At 46.1% G+C, this 18,798-nt stretch overlaps 1 protein-coding gene across 1 annotated transcript; it reads right to left on the reverse strand.

The window, feature by feature from the left end:
• Positions 1 to 15,293: 15,293 nt before the first annotated feature.
• On the reverse strand, positions 15,294 to 17,009 carry LOC131018788 (uncharacterized). The gene has a single exon (XM_057947496.1). It carries the CDS (start codon positions 17,007 to 17,009, stop codon positions 15,294 to 15,296), a length of 1,716 nt encoding a protein of 571 aa, XP_057803479.1.
• Positions 17,010 to 18,798: the final 1,789 nt, after the last annotated feature.

Genomic DNA, 18,798 nt, shown 5'->3' on the forward strand with positions numbered 1-18,798 from the left:
TCCTGCAGGAGTAACTTTGTAGCCCAAGAATTTTCCCGTGGTGACCCCAAAGGTGCATTTCGTTGGGTTAAGCATAAGTCGGTGTTTTCTTATGACTGTAAAAATTTCCTCCAGGTAAGAGACGTGATCCTCTGCTCTGACACTGCGTACCAACATGTCGTCAACATAAACCGATATGTTCTTTGAAAGTTGTTCTTTGAAGATTTTTTCCATCATCCTTTGGTATGTAGCCCTGGCGTTCTTCAACCCAAATGGCATACTCCTCCAACCATACACCCCACAACAGACGGCGAAAGCCATTTAGCGATGTCCCCTTTATTCATTTTGACTTGATGATACCCCTGGTATGCGTCCATCATAGATAACAACGCACAACCCGATGTAGAGTCCACGAGTTGATCGATCCTCGGTAGAGGATAATGGTCCTTGGGGCAAGCAGCATTTAAATCTCTGTAGTCCACACACATACGCCAGGTGTTTGTTTTCTTTGCCACCATCGCAGCGTTCGATATCCACTCTGGGTATTGTACTTCTTCAATATAGCCCACATCCAACAGCCCCTGGACTTGTTCCCTGATCGCGGCATCCTTCTCAGCGCCGAAATGCCTTGTTCTTTGCTTCACTGGTTTGACCTTAGGATCCACATTAAGGCAATGCTATGTCAATTCTCTGTCTATTACCTTTAAGTCGGTTGTGCTGAAGGCGAACACATCCGCATTTCTCTGTAGGCAGCTGATTAGCTCCTCTCTGACATGTTCACTCATTGAGGACCCGATCTTGGTCTGAAAACCCTCCTTCCATGGAAACAATTCAATCATATTAGACACATCATTAGTGGATATTAAAGCGGATTTTTCTGTACTATCCCGGTCTTTCAGCAACTTTGTCAGTTCCTGCCGTTCCTCTGCTAGAGCGGCAACATCGCCCACTTTTCCCCTCTTGTGGGTATCTGATCCCTCTGCTGCCCTTTCTCTCTTTTGTCCTGACAAATGCGTGAGCATCCGCACATGGCATTCCTTAGACATTGTCTGATCACCCCATTCTTCTCCCACCCTTCCCCCTTTGACGGGGAATTTTATCTTGAGATGGAACATTGAAATGACTGCTCTGAATGCGGTCAGAGCTGGGCGTCCCAGTATTACATTATAAGATGACTTTGGCGTATCCACACCAAGAACCGGATCACCCTGGTTTTGCACGCATCTGACTTGCCCAACGTTATTGGTAATTCTACATACCCTACTGGCATAACCATTTCCCCTCCAAACCCGAACAAAGGAGCATTCGTAGGCTCTATATTGACCCTGATCCCCATATTCTGGAGGCATTCTAGATATAAAATGTTCACCGCACTGCCCGAGTCCACAAACATGCGATGTACCATGCAACTGGCTATGTCAGCCTTAATTACTAACGCATCATCATGTGGGTACATAAGCGTTCTCAGATCCTCCGACCCGAAAGTGATGGACGGCTCTTCTATCGTGTCCGTAATCCCCATGACTTGTTTAGGATAGTATCCTGATTTCATTGCCCGCAAAACTTGTTTCTTAGCCCTGTTAGATGTTGGTGTTCCGTTTTCCCCGAAAATCATATGTACTTCCCTTCTAGGTGGGTCAGGCAGGGCCTGATCTTCTACCGCGCCTCTGCGGTTATCGCGATTGTCCTCTCGCCTGCGATCCCGGTTATTTCCCTGGTCCTACCTTCGCTCACCTCTATGCTCCGGCCTCTCACCCTGACCCTCGTTGCCCCGGGCTATGAACTGGTCCAGATTGCCCTGTCGTACTAAAAGCTCCAACTGGTGCTTAAGGTGTCCACAATGCTTGGTGTAATGCCCGTAAGAATTATGGTATTCACATAGCTTATTGTTGGGGCCCTGTTGAGGCAGCCCATCCCTGTAACTCCCGGGCGCCCTGAAGAACGGCTGGTTTTTGACTAAGTGGAAGATTTTCTCTTGGGGTTTGTTCAGTGGAGTATACTCGTCAAAACGAGTGACCTCATTTACCGTGCGCTGCTGGCGAGGTGGGACCTCTGCTTGGGGAGGAGGGACCCTCGGGGGCAATCCTCTGAAAGGTGCCCGATCCTGATGTCTATTGTTTCTTTCTGATGCGTCCTCAGCTTTCTTAGCTTTATTCTTGTCATTTTCGGCCTTCCGCGCCATCCTGGCATCTTCCAACTGTAAATAACCCGGCAGTCTAGCCATAATGTCGTCAAAGTCCTTGGCCGGTCTGATTTGTAACTCATCAAAGAAGATCCCTGGTTTTAATCCCCTGACGTATGCGCAGTTTTTAATCTGTGACTCTGCCTCTGGCACTTCCAGGGCGGCGAGGTTAAATCTGGCAGTGTATTCCCGGAGTGTTTTGTTCTGGTCTTGCTTGACGTCCATCAATGAAAGGGCTGACTTTCCAACCCTCCGCGAACTTGCAAACTGTCTCAAGAATCGTGTTCGTAAATCATCAAACGAATGGATAGAATTTGGGGCGAGCGTCCCAAACCACAACTGGGCAGGTCCAGTTAGCGTGGTAGAGAATATTCGGCACTTGATGCCTTCGGTGTACATATGGAGCGTGACCAATCCTTCAAACCGGTTGGGGTGTACCTCCGAATCTGTGGTGCCATCGTAATCCAAAGAAATGGCTTTGTAGCTTCGTGGCAAAATGTCTGCCAGGATATCATCGGAGAAAGGACTCCGGTTGTGGATGGGGTGGAACCTTGACGTCTTGGCCCTCTTGTCCTCCTTGTATCTCCCATGTTCCCTTCTTTCCTTCGGCGCGTCATGGGCGTGATGACGCTTGTGTGCCCTGTGTTCCTGTCTCCCAGAGGAGTACTCCTGGTCCCGTCCCTCTGACCCTCGAACCTGATGTGACTTCTCTGACCGGTGCGATTTCTCTGCCCGGTATGATTTCTCTGCCCTGTGAGATCTCTCTGATCTCTGCGTCCTCTCGTCCCTCTGAGATTTCTCCCTCAGGCTGTCCTCCAGGTTTTTGAGTTGATGTTTCAGCTGTGATACTTGATTCTTCAGTTTAACAGTCTCCCTTGGTCTTTCTTCTTCAAATATAGGAGTGATAGAGTGGCTATCAGATTCGTCTACCCCCTTTCTTCTGACAATGCTCCCTAGACGGGCACGGCTCCCTTCTGGGCGTCTTTCTAGTTCCCTCTTGGCAGGGAGTCTCGGTGTCTCCTTAGGCAGCGGGGCCTGCCTAGTTGTGAGTTGATTGTTCACCTCCAGAGCAGTGGGAGGTGGGGCTTCAGTGCCCTGGGGGTTGAGTCCTCCCAGCAGGGGAGTTGTGGCGGGGATGGTGAACAACAGGGGAGTCCCCAAGGCCTGGCGCACAGTAGCGTAGTTGAGTAGAGCCATCATTTGCTCTGCCAGTCCAAAGTTTAGCGATCCACCACCAGATGTGGGGACCAAGCTTGGCATGTCAGAACCCGGTGTCACCAAAGCAGATCTCTGGATGTTAACATTTTGCCCTGTCAGTGGGGTAGCTGAGATAGCGTGGAAGCCTGGCGGCGTCGTGAAGACGGTGCTAGTCTGCATACCGTTGAACAACGAAGTAGGAACCTCAGTAGTGTGAGCAGCGGAGTTAAGTCTTGCGTTGTCAAACTCCTTCTCAAGAGTACGGCGAGCATCGGAAGAGTCCATAGTACCTACACACGAAAAATGTGAGAAGATATTTCAAGTAAAAAGCAGATCGGATAAGAAAACACCCCCGTGCACTAGGAAATAAACCCATAACACGGTTCAAAACGTAAGCAGAGAGAACAATAGAGATTTCCCCGTAGATTCGGAATCAAATTCCAAAGAGAAGACGTATTGCTCGGTAATTGATCCGTGAAAATCCCAAAAACACAAAAACAGAGCACTAGACAACAGATCATTAGCGAAACACATTAGACTCATAAGGAAAATAAGAATTAAGTGAGAAAACAGCATAACCACACACAATTATCATGATCGCGTGCTAAATAACCACAAATCAACCTTCGATCCTCAATTCCCATACCCTTCCCCTCATGCACATGCAAGGAAAATATAAAAAATCGTCGATCTTAAAGGATCGGAAATGGATCCGCATGAAAACACGTGTATAGGTCCGGATTTGATTGGGTAATCGAATTATCAGCTCAATCGGTGCCTGCGCACGCAAATCCGACCGTAATTACGGATCTGCATGCGCTGGCAACTAAAACTCACGTCCTAGCCTAGATTTTCCACAGACGGCACTAGCTGGTAAAGCATGAATGAACGGTGATCGTTTATTTGGTGAATTATCGGTGAATTGTGGATTTTACCTAGAGATTGATCGTAACGGTGAGAAAAGATTGCTAGATTGCTGAGAGCACGAGGAAATATTGTTGCAGTCGTAAAAGTATTGAAAGCGTAAATTTACAAAGTGCGTACAAGCAGCTATTTATTGATTACATGCTAGGGGTAAAATAGTAATTTCGCCTTCGAAGCATGCTTCCCGCGTGGTCAAGGGCATAGTGGTAAATTTGCCCCCCAGGCAGGCGATTCCTCCGTTCTTCAGTGACTTCTCTGGCATACGTGACTTCTCTGGCGTAAGTGACTTCTCTGGCAAGGGCCATTTCTCTGATCGGGAGTGATTTCCCTGACATATCCGCTCCTCTGGTGAGGTCCGTTCCTCTGACAAAGATGATTTCTCTGCTGTGCATATATTACTCCTCATCATAAGGAAAGAAATCATGACTAAAATTTGAAATTCAAATTTGCTGCGGAAACCGAAGGGTTTCCATCAAATCACATCGCCTCTTGCTGACACACTTACGTAAGCACCTCAGTAAGCCCTCATTCGAAAATTCAAATGCCCCAATCCTCAACCTATACACTTTGCTACGCAAAGTGGGCTTGGAATCTCCACTGGGCCTCCATCCTCAAACTCTTTCGGCTCAACTTACCTACATGTTACTATCCAAAACAACACAAAACAGAAGAAATAAATACTTGAAACAAATGAGATTCGGTAAAGACCATGCCGAATTAGGACTCTGAGTTACATCCCAGCCAGCGCTCTTGTTTCACGTCTCGAGCTCGACTTCTTATTTCTCTTTAATCATAAATAGGGTCGAGGAGATGACACTCATCTTTCTCCTTATCAAACTCTGTATATTTGTGGAAAGGCTTAAGGCGATTCCCATTGACCATGAATGTATCATTTCCATTCAAATCAAAGACCTCAATACTTCCATTTGGGAAAATCTCCTTAACCACAAATGGTCCAAACCACTTTGAGCGAAGTTTTCCGGCCATCATCTTGAACCGAGAGTTGAAAAGTAGGACCTTTTGCCCCACATGGAACTTTTTCTTCCTAATCTTGGCATCATGAATCCTCTTAGTCCTTTCTTTATATAACACGGAATTATTATACGCCTCTAGCCGAATCTCCTGCAGTTCGCTCAATTGCAACTTCCTTCCTTGACCAACAAAGCTCATACTGAGATGATTTGTTTGATAGCCCAGTACGCCTTGTGTTCTATTTCAACCGGCAGATGACATCTTTTCCCAAAGAGTAACCTGAATGGGGACATTTCGATAAGGGTTTTGAAAGTAGTTCGGTATGCCCATAACGCCTCTCCAAGATGATTGCTCCAGTATTTGCGGTTAGGGTGAACCACTTTTTCCAAAATACCTTTGATTTCCCTATTCGAAATTTCTGCTTGCCCGTTTGCCTGTGGGTGATAGGCGGTAGTCACCTTGTGCTTAATTCCCATCTTCTTAGTTAGAGCCTTGATAGTGGCATTACAGAAGTGTGATTCTTGGTCACTGATTAAAATCTTAGGCACCCCATACCTTTCAATAGCTTGTTCCTTTAGAAATTCTGCAACGGTATGGGCATCATTATTCACTGTTTCCTTAGCTTCAACCTACTTGGAGATGTAATCGATCGCCACGAGGATATATTCGTAATTATTTGATTTCGGGAAAGGCCCCATAAAATCAAGCCCCCATACGTCAAAAACTTCCATAGGCATGATTGACATTTGTGGCATCTCATCTCTAGCGGTAATGCCTCCAATCATCTGGCATCTCGGGCAGCTCTGTACCTACTTCCTAGCATCGACAAATAGTGAAGGCTAAGAAAATCCACTTTTAAGAATTCTGCGGGCTGTGCGCTTTTCCCCAAAATGTCCGCTGCATGCAGTGCCATGACATATGTTAAGAACCTTTGCATGTCCATCTTCTGGAATGCATCTCCGTATGACCTGATCCACTCCGATCTTCCACAAATAAGGGTCTTCCCAGAAGTGCGAATGAGCTTGAGAAGTGAGCCGCTGATTTTTTGTATTGGATCTCCCTGGTGGTAACTCTATTGTAATCAAGTAATTTGCAATGTCTGCGTACCAGGGTTCCTGGCTGTTCAGGGCATACAAAGGCTCCTCCTCTGTATAGGCTATTATGGAATACAACTTCTCGTCTGGGAAAGCATCGGTTATGGGTATACCATCATCCTCTTCCTATTGCAATCGTCTCAAATGATCAACCATCAGCTACCAAGTTGGCAGCCCCTTTGTTGTCTCTGATTTCAACGTCGAACTCTTGTAACAACAGTATCCACCTGATCAACCTTGGTTTTGACTCCTTTTTTTCTATAAGTTACTTCAATGCGGCGTGATCTGTATAGATTATAGCTTTTGTTCCCAAAAGGTAGGAACAAAACTTTTCTATAGCAAATACCACTGCTAGAAGCTCCTTTTCGGTGGTGGTATAATTGATTTGTGCTAGGTTCAATGTCTTTGAGGCATAATAGATGACACAACTTTCTTTCCCTTCTTTTGTCCCAGTACAGCCCCAACTGCATGGTTGTTGGCATCACACATAATTTTGAACGGTAAGTCCCATACCAGAGGTTGGATGATTGGGGCTGACACGAGCTTGTCTCTTAAGATAGTGAATGCTTCCTTGTAGTCATCATCAAACTCAAACAGTACATCTTGTTGTAAGAGCCTGGTCATGGGCTGAGCAATCTTAGCAAAATCTTTGATAAATCGCCGGTAGAACCCAGCATGACCAAGGAACGCCCGTATGTGCTTTACCGTTGTTGGATAGGTTAGTTTGGCGGTAGAATCAATCTTAGCCTTATCTACTTCGATCCCCCTTTCCGAGATCACATGTCCCAGCACGATGCCTTCTTTCACCATAAAATGACATTTTTTGTAGTTCAAAACCAGATTCTTCTCCACACATATCTTCAAAACACTTTCGAGATGGTTAAGGCATGAGTCGAATGAACCTCCGTACACCGTGAAGTCATCCATGAAGACTTCAATACAGTTTTTGAGCAAATCCGAAAAAATGCTCGTCATACAACGTTGGAAAGTGCCCGGTGCATTACATAAGTCGAAAGACATTCGCCGATAAGCGAGCGTCCCATAGACACACGTGAACGTGGTTTTCTCCGGATCCTCATGTGCTACAAATATATGCATATAACCGGGATATCCATCCAGGAAGCAGTAATAGGCATTACCGGTAAGTCGCTCGAGCATATGATCGATAAAGGCTAGCGGGAAGTGGTCTTTCCTCGTCACCCGTTAAGCTTTCTATAGTCAATGTAAACCCTCCATCCAGTTTGCAAATGAGTGGGCACCAACTCCCCCTTGTCATTTTCCACAAACTGTATTCCAGATTTCTTTGGTACGAAGTGTAACGGGCTAACCCATTGACTGTCGAAAATAAGGTAGATAATCCCTAGCTCTAGGAGTTTCAAAATCTCCTTCAGCACCACTTCTTTCATTGCTGGATTCATCTTTCGTTGAGGGTCTCAGACTGGCTTTACTCCTTCTTCGAGATAAATGTGGTGCATACACTCCGTTAGACTGATACCCTTGATGTCTGCCAAGGTCCAACCAATTGCTTCTTTGTTCTCCTGTAAGACCCTAACCAGTCGTTCTTCCCGCACCATGGTAAGATCTACACTGATAATCACTGGTAATGTCTCCTCGGGGCCCAAATAAGCATATTGCAAATGCTTTGGCAGTTTCTTCAGCACTAGGACGAGTGCTTTCACAATTAAAGGTAGCAACTTCTCTGATGGGCCATACTGGTTAAGAACTTCTGGTTTGCCCTCTACGGTTCCTTTGACTGAATAGACTTCGTGGATGATGTCTTTAATTCTCTGGTCTACATCAGATTCAGCTTCCAAAGTACTCTCCTTGAGAGAGTAGAGCTCCATAACAGCTTCCTTCATGGCCTCATCCTCCATGTGTAACGCATCTCTATCGGTTAGCCCATACTGAATTGCTTTCTCTAGCGTATCCCTTGAACTGAACTCGATCCCTTGCTCTTAAACTAGCGGTTCAAACACATCCACCATATCCATGGTTTCTATCTGTGGTTTCCTCTTCATTGTCTCGTAAATGTTGAATTCTTCCTGAACTCTGTCGAATTCACACGTGAGGATTCTAGTTTTCATATCAATTTTTGTTTCGGCGCTCATCATGAATGGTCTTCCCAACAATATGACATTCTCACCAGCTTCCGGCCTAGTGTCTAACACGTAGAAGTCCACTGGGAAAATCAAATATCCCACTTTGATCAGTACATCCTCTACCACGCCCTCAGGATAGCTGTTGGACCTGTCGGCAAGCTGTATGACCACACGGGTTTCCCTCAAGTCGCCAATACTCAACCTCTTGTAAACGGCCAACGATATAACATTTATGGAAGCGCCCAAATCCATTATTGTCTTGTCCATGTTTGTTCCACTGATGTTGCAAGGTATGGTGAACATCCCTGTGTCCTTTCTCTTGGGTTGCAGCTTCCGTTGGATCACTGCCGACACATTTTCCCCCATCACATATCGAACCTCCTCATCTACTTTCACCTTCCTTGAACATAAATCCTTCAGGAATTCGGCATACTTAGGAATTTGACGAATTGCATCTAATACCGGAATGCTAAGTTCCACCTTCTAGAACATTTCATCATTTCTCTTTAGCTTTTTGCCTCAGGCGTCCTGGATAGGGTGCCTTGGATGATTTGTTATCGCTAGCTTGTCCTGCAGTTAGACCAGCACCGTCTTCCTTCATTTTTCCTTTGATTAGTTCACCTTCAGCCAACAACTCTCATTCATCCTCATCTTCAGTTCCACACTCAGTTATAACAACTTGAGCATGTTCCCGGTGGTTGATTGTCTGTGGTGGAATCTTGCCTGCATTTTCCCTTAGTTTTGCCAAGGACTTGGTCAATTGACTAATCTACTGGTTGGTTTGATTCATACCAGCGCAGATTTCACTGCGAAACTTTCACTTTCCTTAGCCATGCTCTCAATGGCTTCTTCCCAAGGTTGTTTCCTCTGATGAGGTGGTTGGTATAAAGGTTGTTGTTGAGGATGGAATCTTTGTTGTGGCCCTCCTTGATACTAATGTGGCTGTTGGTTTTGATTATACTGTTGTCTCAGTCCCTGTCCCATGTTGTGTTGTTGCGGTTGCTGTTGATCATCCTGTCTCCACCAAAAATTGGGATGATCCCTCCACCCAGGGTTATAGGTGTTCGAATATGGATTATCTTTTCTCTGGTGTCCATCTTGTCCTTGCATAGCACTCACATCCACAATATCTTCGCTAAAGTTGGGGCAGTTCTCCGATTGGTGTCCTGTGGCATCACATAGCCCACACTGAGGAACCTTCTTCGGTAAGGCCAGACCCGAAAGAAGTTCTTTGAGTTCTTTCATGTTTTTCTCCATAGTTTTCTCCAGCAACCTAGGGAGGGTGATAATTCAAGGGGCAGGTGCAGGTGGGTACCTGAACCCTTGGTGTTTGAAGAAGGCCAGAAGGGCCTTTTGGGTTGCAGCCAGCACAACCTGGGTCTCCACAATTCTGGACTCAATCCTATCCAGCTGGTTCTCCTAGTCCTCTGACTCCGATTCTTCCACCTTCTCCTTTCCTTTGCCCACAGCAGGGCTTTGGCCTTCGGCCGCCAAAACCTCTCTCTCTTCTGGGTTGGTGAACTTGGGCACACCGCGATCCATTCTCACGTCCCTCATGCAGATCAATATTGAGCTTTTCTGCTTCGATCCGGGTGTTTCCTTCTTCGATCTCGATCTCATTCAGCTGGGCAAATGCAGTGGTGAACTGGATGCATGAGAGCCTCTAATTGGGTTTACTGATGATGGACTCTATATGCTCGATCAGGAAGGCTCCGAAGTTGAGCTTCACCTTGTTGTGCATTGCCCAAATGATGCAGAGATCCTTCTTGGACATTGCATTTCCACTGTCCAGTTTGCCAAAGAGGGAATACGAGAGGATGCAGTGGCACATCCTTAGGGCAGAATCGCGGATTCTATGCCCCTTGACCTTTTGGGTCTTGAACTGCCCTCCATCGCCTATGTCTGCCCACATGACATCCCATTATTGTGTAGTGAAAGTTGGGATTCCTCTCTTTGCATCCTTGTACTCCTTCTTCTGTAAGTCCTTCAGCTTCACCATCCCCAAATTGAGGTTCAACTCGTTCATGGACATATCCCTGGTCTTCCCTTTCATGGAGAAGCTCTTGCCCAGAGGACCACAAGTGGGGTTGATGTCCACCTGCATCGAGTCGAAAACCTCCCTCATAACTTCCTCATATGCGTGCCCTGGCCACTCCAGAAATGTCGTCCATCCGATGTTGGCAAAGTACTCCTTAATTCTTCCCACTACGCCCAATGGCTCCAGCGACTCCATATCTGGGATCTTGGGCACAGCAATTCCCTTCGTCGTCTTCTTCCTGCTCCTTGGGGCGGACGCCGGTTCTCCTTTGATCATCCAGATTGGGGTCGGACTCATCACTTTCCTCCTCCTCTTGGCTGGTGTCTCCTCTGATCTTCGCCGGATTCTCCCTGCTCCTCCTGCAGCATTGAGCCCGAAGGCTCATTTCTCTCGTTTGACGAACCTTTGGCCGGCGTGGCCGATTTTTCGGCCGTTGGCTTCTTCCTCTTTGGGGCAGAGGGAGTTTGCTTCCTTTTGGATGGCTCTTCTTCACTTTTCTTCACCATTTCCGGTGTAGTCTTGCCCTCCCCTGTGACTGCATGTGGTTCATCGGTGCCGAGGGTTGGCACATCTATCTCCGCTGTGAGTTGGTCAATGACGTTTACATCCACCGACGAAGGGTTCTCAGCTTGCGGCAGGATTTTGGATGACAGAGTTGGTGTGGTTTCCATCGGAAAGGGTTTCGGACGTGGGATTTTTCTCGAAGTTTTGGATTTTGGTGGTGTGGGGCTTTCTCCGGTGAGGTCAATTTTTTGTACCTTGGGGGATTACTCTGAGTTTGTTTTTTGGCCTTATGGAAACTATGGTGGCGGAGTGGTGGTTTTGTATGATAAGGGCCGAGAAAGGGGGTAGTGATTATGGAAAGTTGGATAGTTTAGGGTAGTGACGTCGTGGGTAGGGGTTTTAGGGTTTTGGAGATAGGGCTGACAACTGTCACTTGATGTGACGTGCGTCAGGCGGTTTTAGCCGCGTTTTGCCCAAGAGCCCTTCTCGCCTTTGGATCAAACGTCCCTCCTTTGTACTACTCTTGCCCAAAATTGCTTTCCTTGATTCCTGCACAATTAAATTCAAATCCCCGCGGAAGCGGGAAATTCAACCCTGCCCATTGCTGTGGGCAAAACCTAGTTCCTAGGCAAAACAAAAGAAAACACAAACTTGCGAAAAGAAAGAAAAACTTAAAACACCAGGTTACCTCCTGGTCAGTGCTCTATTTATCGTCCTGAGCATGACGTGGTACCTTCAAATCAAACCAGGTGGTTTGTGGTTGGTGAGAGATCTAGTTCCTCCCCAACGTTTGGTTCATGCCCATAATAAGCTTTCAGTCTTTGTCCATTCACCTTGAACACTGCTCCTGACTTTAGACTTTTGACTTCGACGGCCCCATTTGGGAATTGGGCTTGTACTTCAAAAGGTCCAGCCCATTTGGTGCTCAACTTGCCTTTGGCGAATTTGAACTGCGTTTGGTACAAGAGTACCTTTTGCCCAAAGCTGAACTGCTTGTTTGTGATCAGGGCATCGTGGCTTTTCTTCATTCTCTCTTTGTAGAGCACTGCATTGTCATATGCTTTTCTTCTGATTTCCTCAAGCTCTTGGATCTCTAGCCTCCTTGCTTGCCTGCCTTGTTCCAGTCGTAGTTCACCTTATTGACTGCCCAAAACGCCTTGTGCTCCAGTTCTACCGGTAGATGACATCTCTTTCCATACACCATTCTATATGGTGACATTCCAAATGGAGTCTTGTATGCGGTACGATATGCCCATAAGGCAACTTCCAGCTTTAAACTCCAGTCCTTCCCTGTTGGGCCAACGGTCTTCCGCAGGATTGTTTTGATGATGCGATTTGATAGTTCTACCTGACCATTGGCTTGTGGGTGGTAGGCTGTTGAGACCCAATGTTGAACGCCATATTTTTTTTAACAGGTTTTCGACCGAGAAGTTGCAAAAATGGGATCCTTGGTCTCTGATGATTGCTCTGGGCACACCAAACCTGCAAAAAATATTAGTTTTCAAAAAACTCACTACTACCTTTGAGTTATTCGTCGGAGACGCCTTTGCCTCCACCCATTTGGAGACATAATCCACCAAAAGTAGGATGTATAAGTTTCCTTTCGAACTGGGGAGGGGTCCCATGAAATCCATTCCCCATATGTCGAATATCTCCACGGGCATGATGGGGATCATGGGCATTTCATGTCTCCTGGTTATATTCCCTTCTCTTTGACATTGTGGGCAGTTCTTGCAAATATTGTAACTATCCTTAAAAATTGTTGCCCAGTAGAATCCACATTCTAAAACTTTGGCCGCAGTCCTCTTGTGCCCAAAATATCCTCCACACTCCTTCGAGTGACAAAACTCTAGAATGTTTTTTTGTTCTTCTTGTGGGATGCACCTTCGTAACATTTGGTCTCCGCATTGCTTCCATAGATATGGTTCGTCCCAAATGTACTCCCTACTCTCCTTGGCCAATTTCTTCTTTTGGGCATAAGTGTACCCGGAGGGCACATATCCAGAGCATAAGTAGTTGCACAAGTCAGCATACCAAGGGTCTTCTTTTCTTCCTTGGACATGCAACAACTGCTCATTAGGGAACATTTCTTTGATTGGTTCCCCTTCTTCTTTTCTCACAATGCTCAGATGATCGGCCACTTGATTCTGTGCTCCAGCCTTGTCCTTAATCTCAACGTCGAATTCTTGCAAAAGTAGAACCCATCGGATCAATCTGGGCTTTGACTCCTTTTTGGCCAAAAGGTACTTCAGGGCCGCATGATCAGTGTAGACTGTGGTCTTTCCTCCAAGCAAGTAGGATCTGAATTTCTCGAACGTGAACACTACTGCCAACATCTCTTTCTCTGTTGTGGAGTAATTGATTTGAGCTCCATTCAGGGTTTTTAAGGCATAGTAGATGACATGACTTTTCTTTCCCCGCTTTTGTCCAAGAACTGCTCCTATGGCATATCCACTGGCATCGCACATCACCTCAAAAGGCATCCCCCAGTCTGGAGGTTGTATTATGGGTGCGGAGATCAGATTATTCTTCAAGATCTGGAAAGCTTCCTTGCAGTCTTCATCAAAATTCCATTCGACTTCATTTTGGAGCAGCCTTGTCATGGGTTGAGCGATTTTTGCAAAATCCTTGACGAACCTTCTGTAGAAGCCAGCATGCCCAAGAAATCCTCGCAACTACTTGATGTTTGTTGGGTAGGGCAACTTTGCTATAATTTCAATCTTGGCTTTGTTCACTTCTATTCCTCTACCTGAGATCACATGTCCGAGCACGATCCCTTCTTTGACCATAAAGTGGCACTTTTTATAGTTCAGAACCAAACTCTTGTCAACGCACCTTTTCAGCACCTTTTCCAAATTAGCAAGGCATGAGTCGAAGGTTTGCCCATAGACAGTGAAGTCATCCATGAACACCTCGATGCAGTTCTCGATAAGATTTGAGAAAATGCTCATCGTGCACCTTTGAAATGTTCCCGGGGCATTGTATAGCCCAAACGGCATCCTTCGATAGGCAAAAGTGCCGAAAGGGCAGGTGAATGTGGTTTTGTCTTGATCCTCTTCTGCAACCCAAATCTGCATATATCCCGAGTATCCATCCAGAAAACAAAAATATTAATTCCCCGCAAGTCTTTCGAGCATCTCATCGATGAAAGGCAAAGGGAAGTGATCCTTCCTTGTCTTATGATTGAGCTTGCGGTAGTCGATACACACTCTCCAGCGGGTTTGCAACCTTGTAGCAATCAATTCCCAGAACTCATTCTCTACTACTTGTATGCCAGACTTCTTGGGCACAACGTGCACGGGCCTTACCCATCTACTATCGGAAACTGGGTATATTATGCCCAAATCCAATAGTTTGAGTATCTCCTTCATCACAACTTCCTTCATGGCTGGATTTAGCTTCCTCTGGGGGTCTCGGACTGGAATTGCATCTTCTTCTAGTAATATGCGGTGCATACACACGGTAGGGCTTATGCCCTTGATATCGGCAAGGATCCATCCAATAGCTTCCTTGTACTTACCCAGGGTCTTCTCGACCTTGTTTTCATCTTCGGGTGTCAACTCTGAGTTGATGATTACGCGCAAAGTGTCATTATCGCCCAAAAAGATATACTTGAGATGTTTGGGCAGAGATTTCAGTTCGAGCTTGGGAGCTCTATGGATTGAGGGCACCAATCGATCTTCCTCCTTCAAGGTAGGGATGTTTAGAGCTTCCGTGTGGTTGACTCCTTCGCTCCAAGCATTTAGCATCTCCACCGCCTCCCGCAGTGGTTCCTCCTGAATGTCTTCCTCGGTGATGCCATTCTGGATTATCACGTCAAAAGGTTCCCTGAATGTTGTTCTGGGCAAAACCTCCTCAACAACTCTATCGATTATGTCGACACTTTTTACCATCTCTGTGTCAGCTGGATGCTTCATGGCGTTATATATGTCGAATGTCACTGTCTCTCCTTCGAACTGACATGTCAGTTTGCCCGTATCACAATCGATGCGTGTTCTGGCAGTCTTTAGAAATGGTCTTCCCAAAAGCATAACTGGGTCGTGTGCTTTTGACTTCCCCATGTGAAGGATATAGAAGTCCGCTGAAAAAATGAGTTCCTCCACTTTGACCAAAACGTCTTCCAGTATTCCCTCTGGGTATACGTTTGACCTGTCTGCCAGTTGAATCACCACTTGGGTAGGCTTCAGTGGTCCTATCTCCAGATCCTGATACATGGATAAAGGCATAACGTTGATGGATGCCTCTAGGTCAAGCATTGCCTTTTCCACCTTCATGGTTCCTATTACACAAGGGATGTAGAACATTCATGGATCCCCACACTTTATGGGCATATCTCTTTGTAAGACTGCGGATACTAACTCGCCCACCTGAAACTTGGCATGATCAGTATATTTGACTTTCCGAGTGCAGAGTTCCTTGAGGAATTTCGCACATCTGGGCATAGAGCGTAGTGCGACCAGAAGAGGCATATTGACTTCCACCTTTTTGAAGATTTTCACCAATTCGGTTAGTTCTTCCTTTTTCTGTTCTTTGGCCATTCTGCCTGGGAAGAGGATTATGGGCTCAGCCTGGCTCAATTTCTCTTTGTCTTTCCCTGTTGCCTTCTTCTTGGTTTCTCTTTCTTGGGCAAGTTCTTCCTCATCTGCCGATCCCATTCCAACTTTCTCACTAACCTCTGGTTTCTCTTGATTTTTCTTTCCAACAACCTCGGGTAATTCCTTGCCACCTCTAAGTATCATAGCATTTACTTTCTTCACCTCCACTTGGGACGGAAGTTCCCCTTGTTTGCTTTCAAGTCGAGCTACCGCTTGGGCAAGATGTGACAATTGGGCATTCACATTCTGCATCCCTCCTCTTGTCTCCATTATGAATTTTTCAGTCTCTTGCTGGAATTTCAGTTGTTGTTGCGCCATTTGGTGCTCAAGTTTTGACAAGGAGGACCTTCTTGCATGTTGAGGTTGTTGCGAATATTGTGGTGGATTGCTCGTTTGCCCTTGGTTTGGTCCCAAAAAGTTGTTATTGCCGTACCTGAGGTTTTCGTGCTGTCTCCACCCTAGATTGTTGTATTGCTGCCTGTAAGGTTCGAAGGGTTTCTGATGCTGACCCCCATTATTTCCTCCTGGTTGTTGCCCAATGGCATTAAGTTCTTCATCTTTGAACAATTGTGGGCATTCATCAGTTGCATGTGAATTTTCCATGCAAAGTTGGCATGTCTTCATAGGTTTCCGGATGTTGGGGGTCCCTTGGTTGGATGTTTCTTGGTTCGTCATGAATTTCTCAAACATGTTGCATAGCTTATCCAACTTATCGTCTTGGGCAGAAGGGTTTGGTGTCGGAGCAGTTCTGACTATTGTTTCTTCCTCATCCCTTGATTCCTCGGCCATATCGGCTATGAGTTTGAAAGCCTCCGCTGCAGACTTGTTTAGGAACGATCCTCCACAGGCGGCGTGCAACCATTGCATGTCTTGCCTTCGAAGTCCTCCCACGAAATACCGAATAATGTCATGATCCGGTATTTGATGTTGCGGGCATTGGGCCAACATTTGTTTGAACCTCCCCCAATACTCGTAGAGGATTTCTCCCGATCTCATCTTGATGTTGCTTATCCGGGTCCTCAAGTTTTGGATTCGGGCGGCTGGAAAATACTTCTCCAAGAACTTGCTCTGCAACTCCTGCCAGGTCCGAATGCTTCCTTCGGGTAAATCGTACAACCACTCCCTCGCTCCTTCTAATAGAGAGAACGGAAAAGTGAGGAGTCGGATGTACTCGGCAAGTGCTTGACTTGCGGTGCGCACTGTTCCACATGCCATCTCAAAGTCCTGGAGATGCCTTTGAGGGTCCTCCCCGGGCATATCACTATACTTGGGCAAAATTTGAATCAGTGTATGCTTCAGCTCCCAATTTCCAGTGATCTCCGATAGTACTATAGCTGACGGCCGGAGGTTTAGGTTGTTCAGAAACATCATATCCCGGAGGGTTTTGTTGGTGTTGTCATTTGCTGGTTCCGGAATTTCTGCCATATATCTCTCTTCTTCTAACTGCCTTTCTCTCTCTCGTGCTTCTTGTTCTGCCCTGCGTCTATTACCGTTGATCAGTTTGACTAGTTGCTCAATCTCCGCATTGAACAAAAGGTCTTTGTTACTTGCACGTACGACGAATCATACATTAAGGCAAAACTCACACTCAATTTATGATCCCTTAGAAGGTTTAGTTAATGGAAATCAACTACCCCGGGCAACATCCACGCTCTCTGCGATGGCCTATCGCTAGTTGTGCTTTGCCCAGAATGCTTTAAGATTTAGATAGACCCACTTGACTCTTACGCAGATATTTCACCGCAGTCACGGCTCCAACACTCGTTGTACTATTTTGGAGGTCGATGGTGTTTCGTCTTGTGCCCAAAGTATTACTTGTGGTCAAAACTCCCTAGTTAACTAGTGATCAATTAATTAACCAAGTTGTTACAACCTTATTGGAATCAAACCTAGTGTATCGGGAATATACTCATACAGTTGTTATGCCCAAATTAGACCTCTCGAGTTAAATGTTCATGCTTAGATCATCTTGCCCAAATCAGAATATAAAACTTAGCCAAACATAAAGTAAATAACAAAAGCAAATGACATGATTAAAAACAAACTAACGATACTTAAAGAAATAAACAAATACTTACGGCCAAAAGTGCCGTGCAAAACATATGCGAAATAACCTAGAACTATGCCCACAGCCTAGGCAAGCTTCAATTCCAAGATGATTGTAAAATAAACGCACAACAGTCGGTTCTTCAGCACCCTTGGCTTCGAAAGCTCTTCGGGTATATATAGGCGTGATTAGGGCAGCAGAAGGCCCAGCCCATGGTGTTGCGGCCGGATCCATGCAAGGCATGGAGATGCTATCCATTTTCAGACCTAGTATCTTGAAGATTTGTTTCCTTCCGGATAAGGCGAAGGTTTAGCCTCATCGGTCTCTTTTGGATGCTGCCGCCTTCGGCCCATATCAAACGCACACTTCGCAATCCTGCCTCGCCCGCCTGTTGTGCTTCTGATTTCCTTCCATGTTCGCCTCCTCTTGCCTGTCAGCTTCCGTGCGGTACTTATGGGCATAGGGGATGGTTTTGCCTCCGAATCCCCTTTGCTTCCGGCACATACCTCTTTCACGGAAGGTGACAGCAGTTTTGACCCCTTGAGCACCTTTTGCCCACAAGCTGGTCCTACCACAGAACTACGCCCTCCCAGGCGACCAAACGACACAAAACTAAAGGAAAAGACTCTATCTAGACCTAAAACAAACATGAAAACAGAGCACAAACTTGGGCTCATCACTTAGTCATCTCTTCCTTATCTTCTCGTCTTGAAGGTAACTCCAGATTTCTCTCATGTCCTTCATCACGGGACTCTTCAGCCATAGTCCCCAAGAGTTGGAAGATTTTCAAAGGAGTTTTGCTCATCAATGATCCGTTACAAGCTGCCAATACCAAATTGCGGTCATTTCTCCGTATGCTCTTGAGGAAGCTCTCTACCTGATCCTTTGGAGATATTTGATGACGGGGGCAGTTGCTCAGCAACCGCTTAAATCTTGTCCAGTATTCGTAGAAAGTCTCTAACCCATGTTGCTTAATACGCTAGATGTCCCAACGCATTCGTTCTACCCTTGACGCAGGGAAGAATTCCTCCAAGAACTGCTGCTGGAGTCCTGCCCAAGTTGTAACACTTTCCTCGGGTAGGTCATATATTGCTCGATCCACCAGAGAAAAACAGAAAAAAAGATGAGCTTAACATACTCCTGTTGCTCATCGTTGGATTGGTGCAT

This window comes from Salvia miltiorrhiza, chromosome 3, assembly GCF_028751815.1.
Source record: "Salvia miltiorrhiza cultivar Shanhuang (shh) chromosome 3, IMPLAD_Smil_shh, whole genome shotgun sequence".
Taxonomy (NCBI): domain Eukaryota; kingdom Viridiplantae; phylum Streptophyta; class Magnoliopsida; order Lamiales; family Lamiaceae; genus Salvia; species Salvia miltiorrhiza.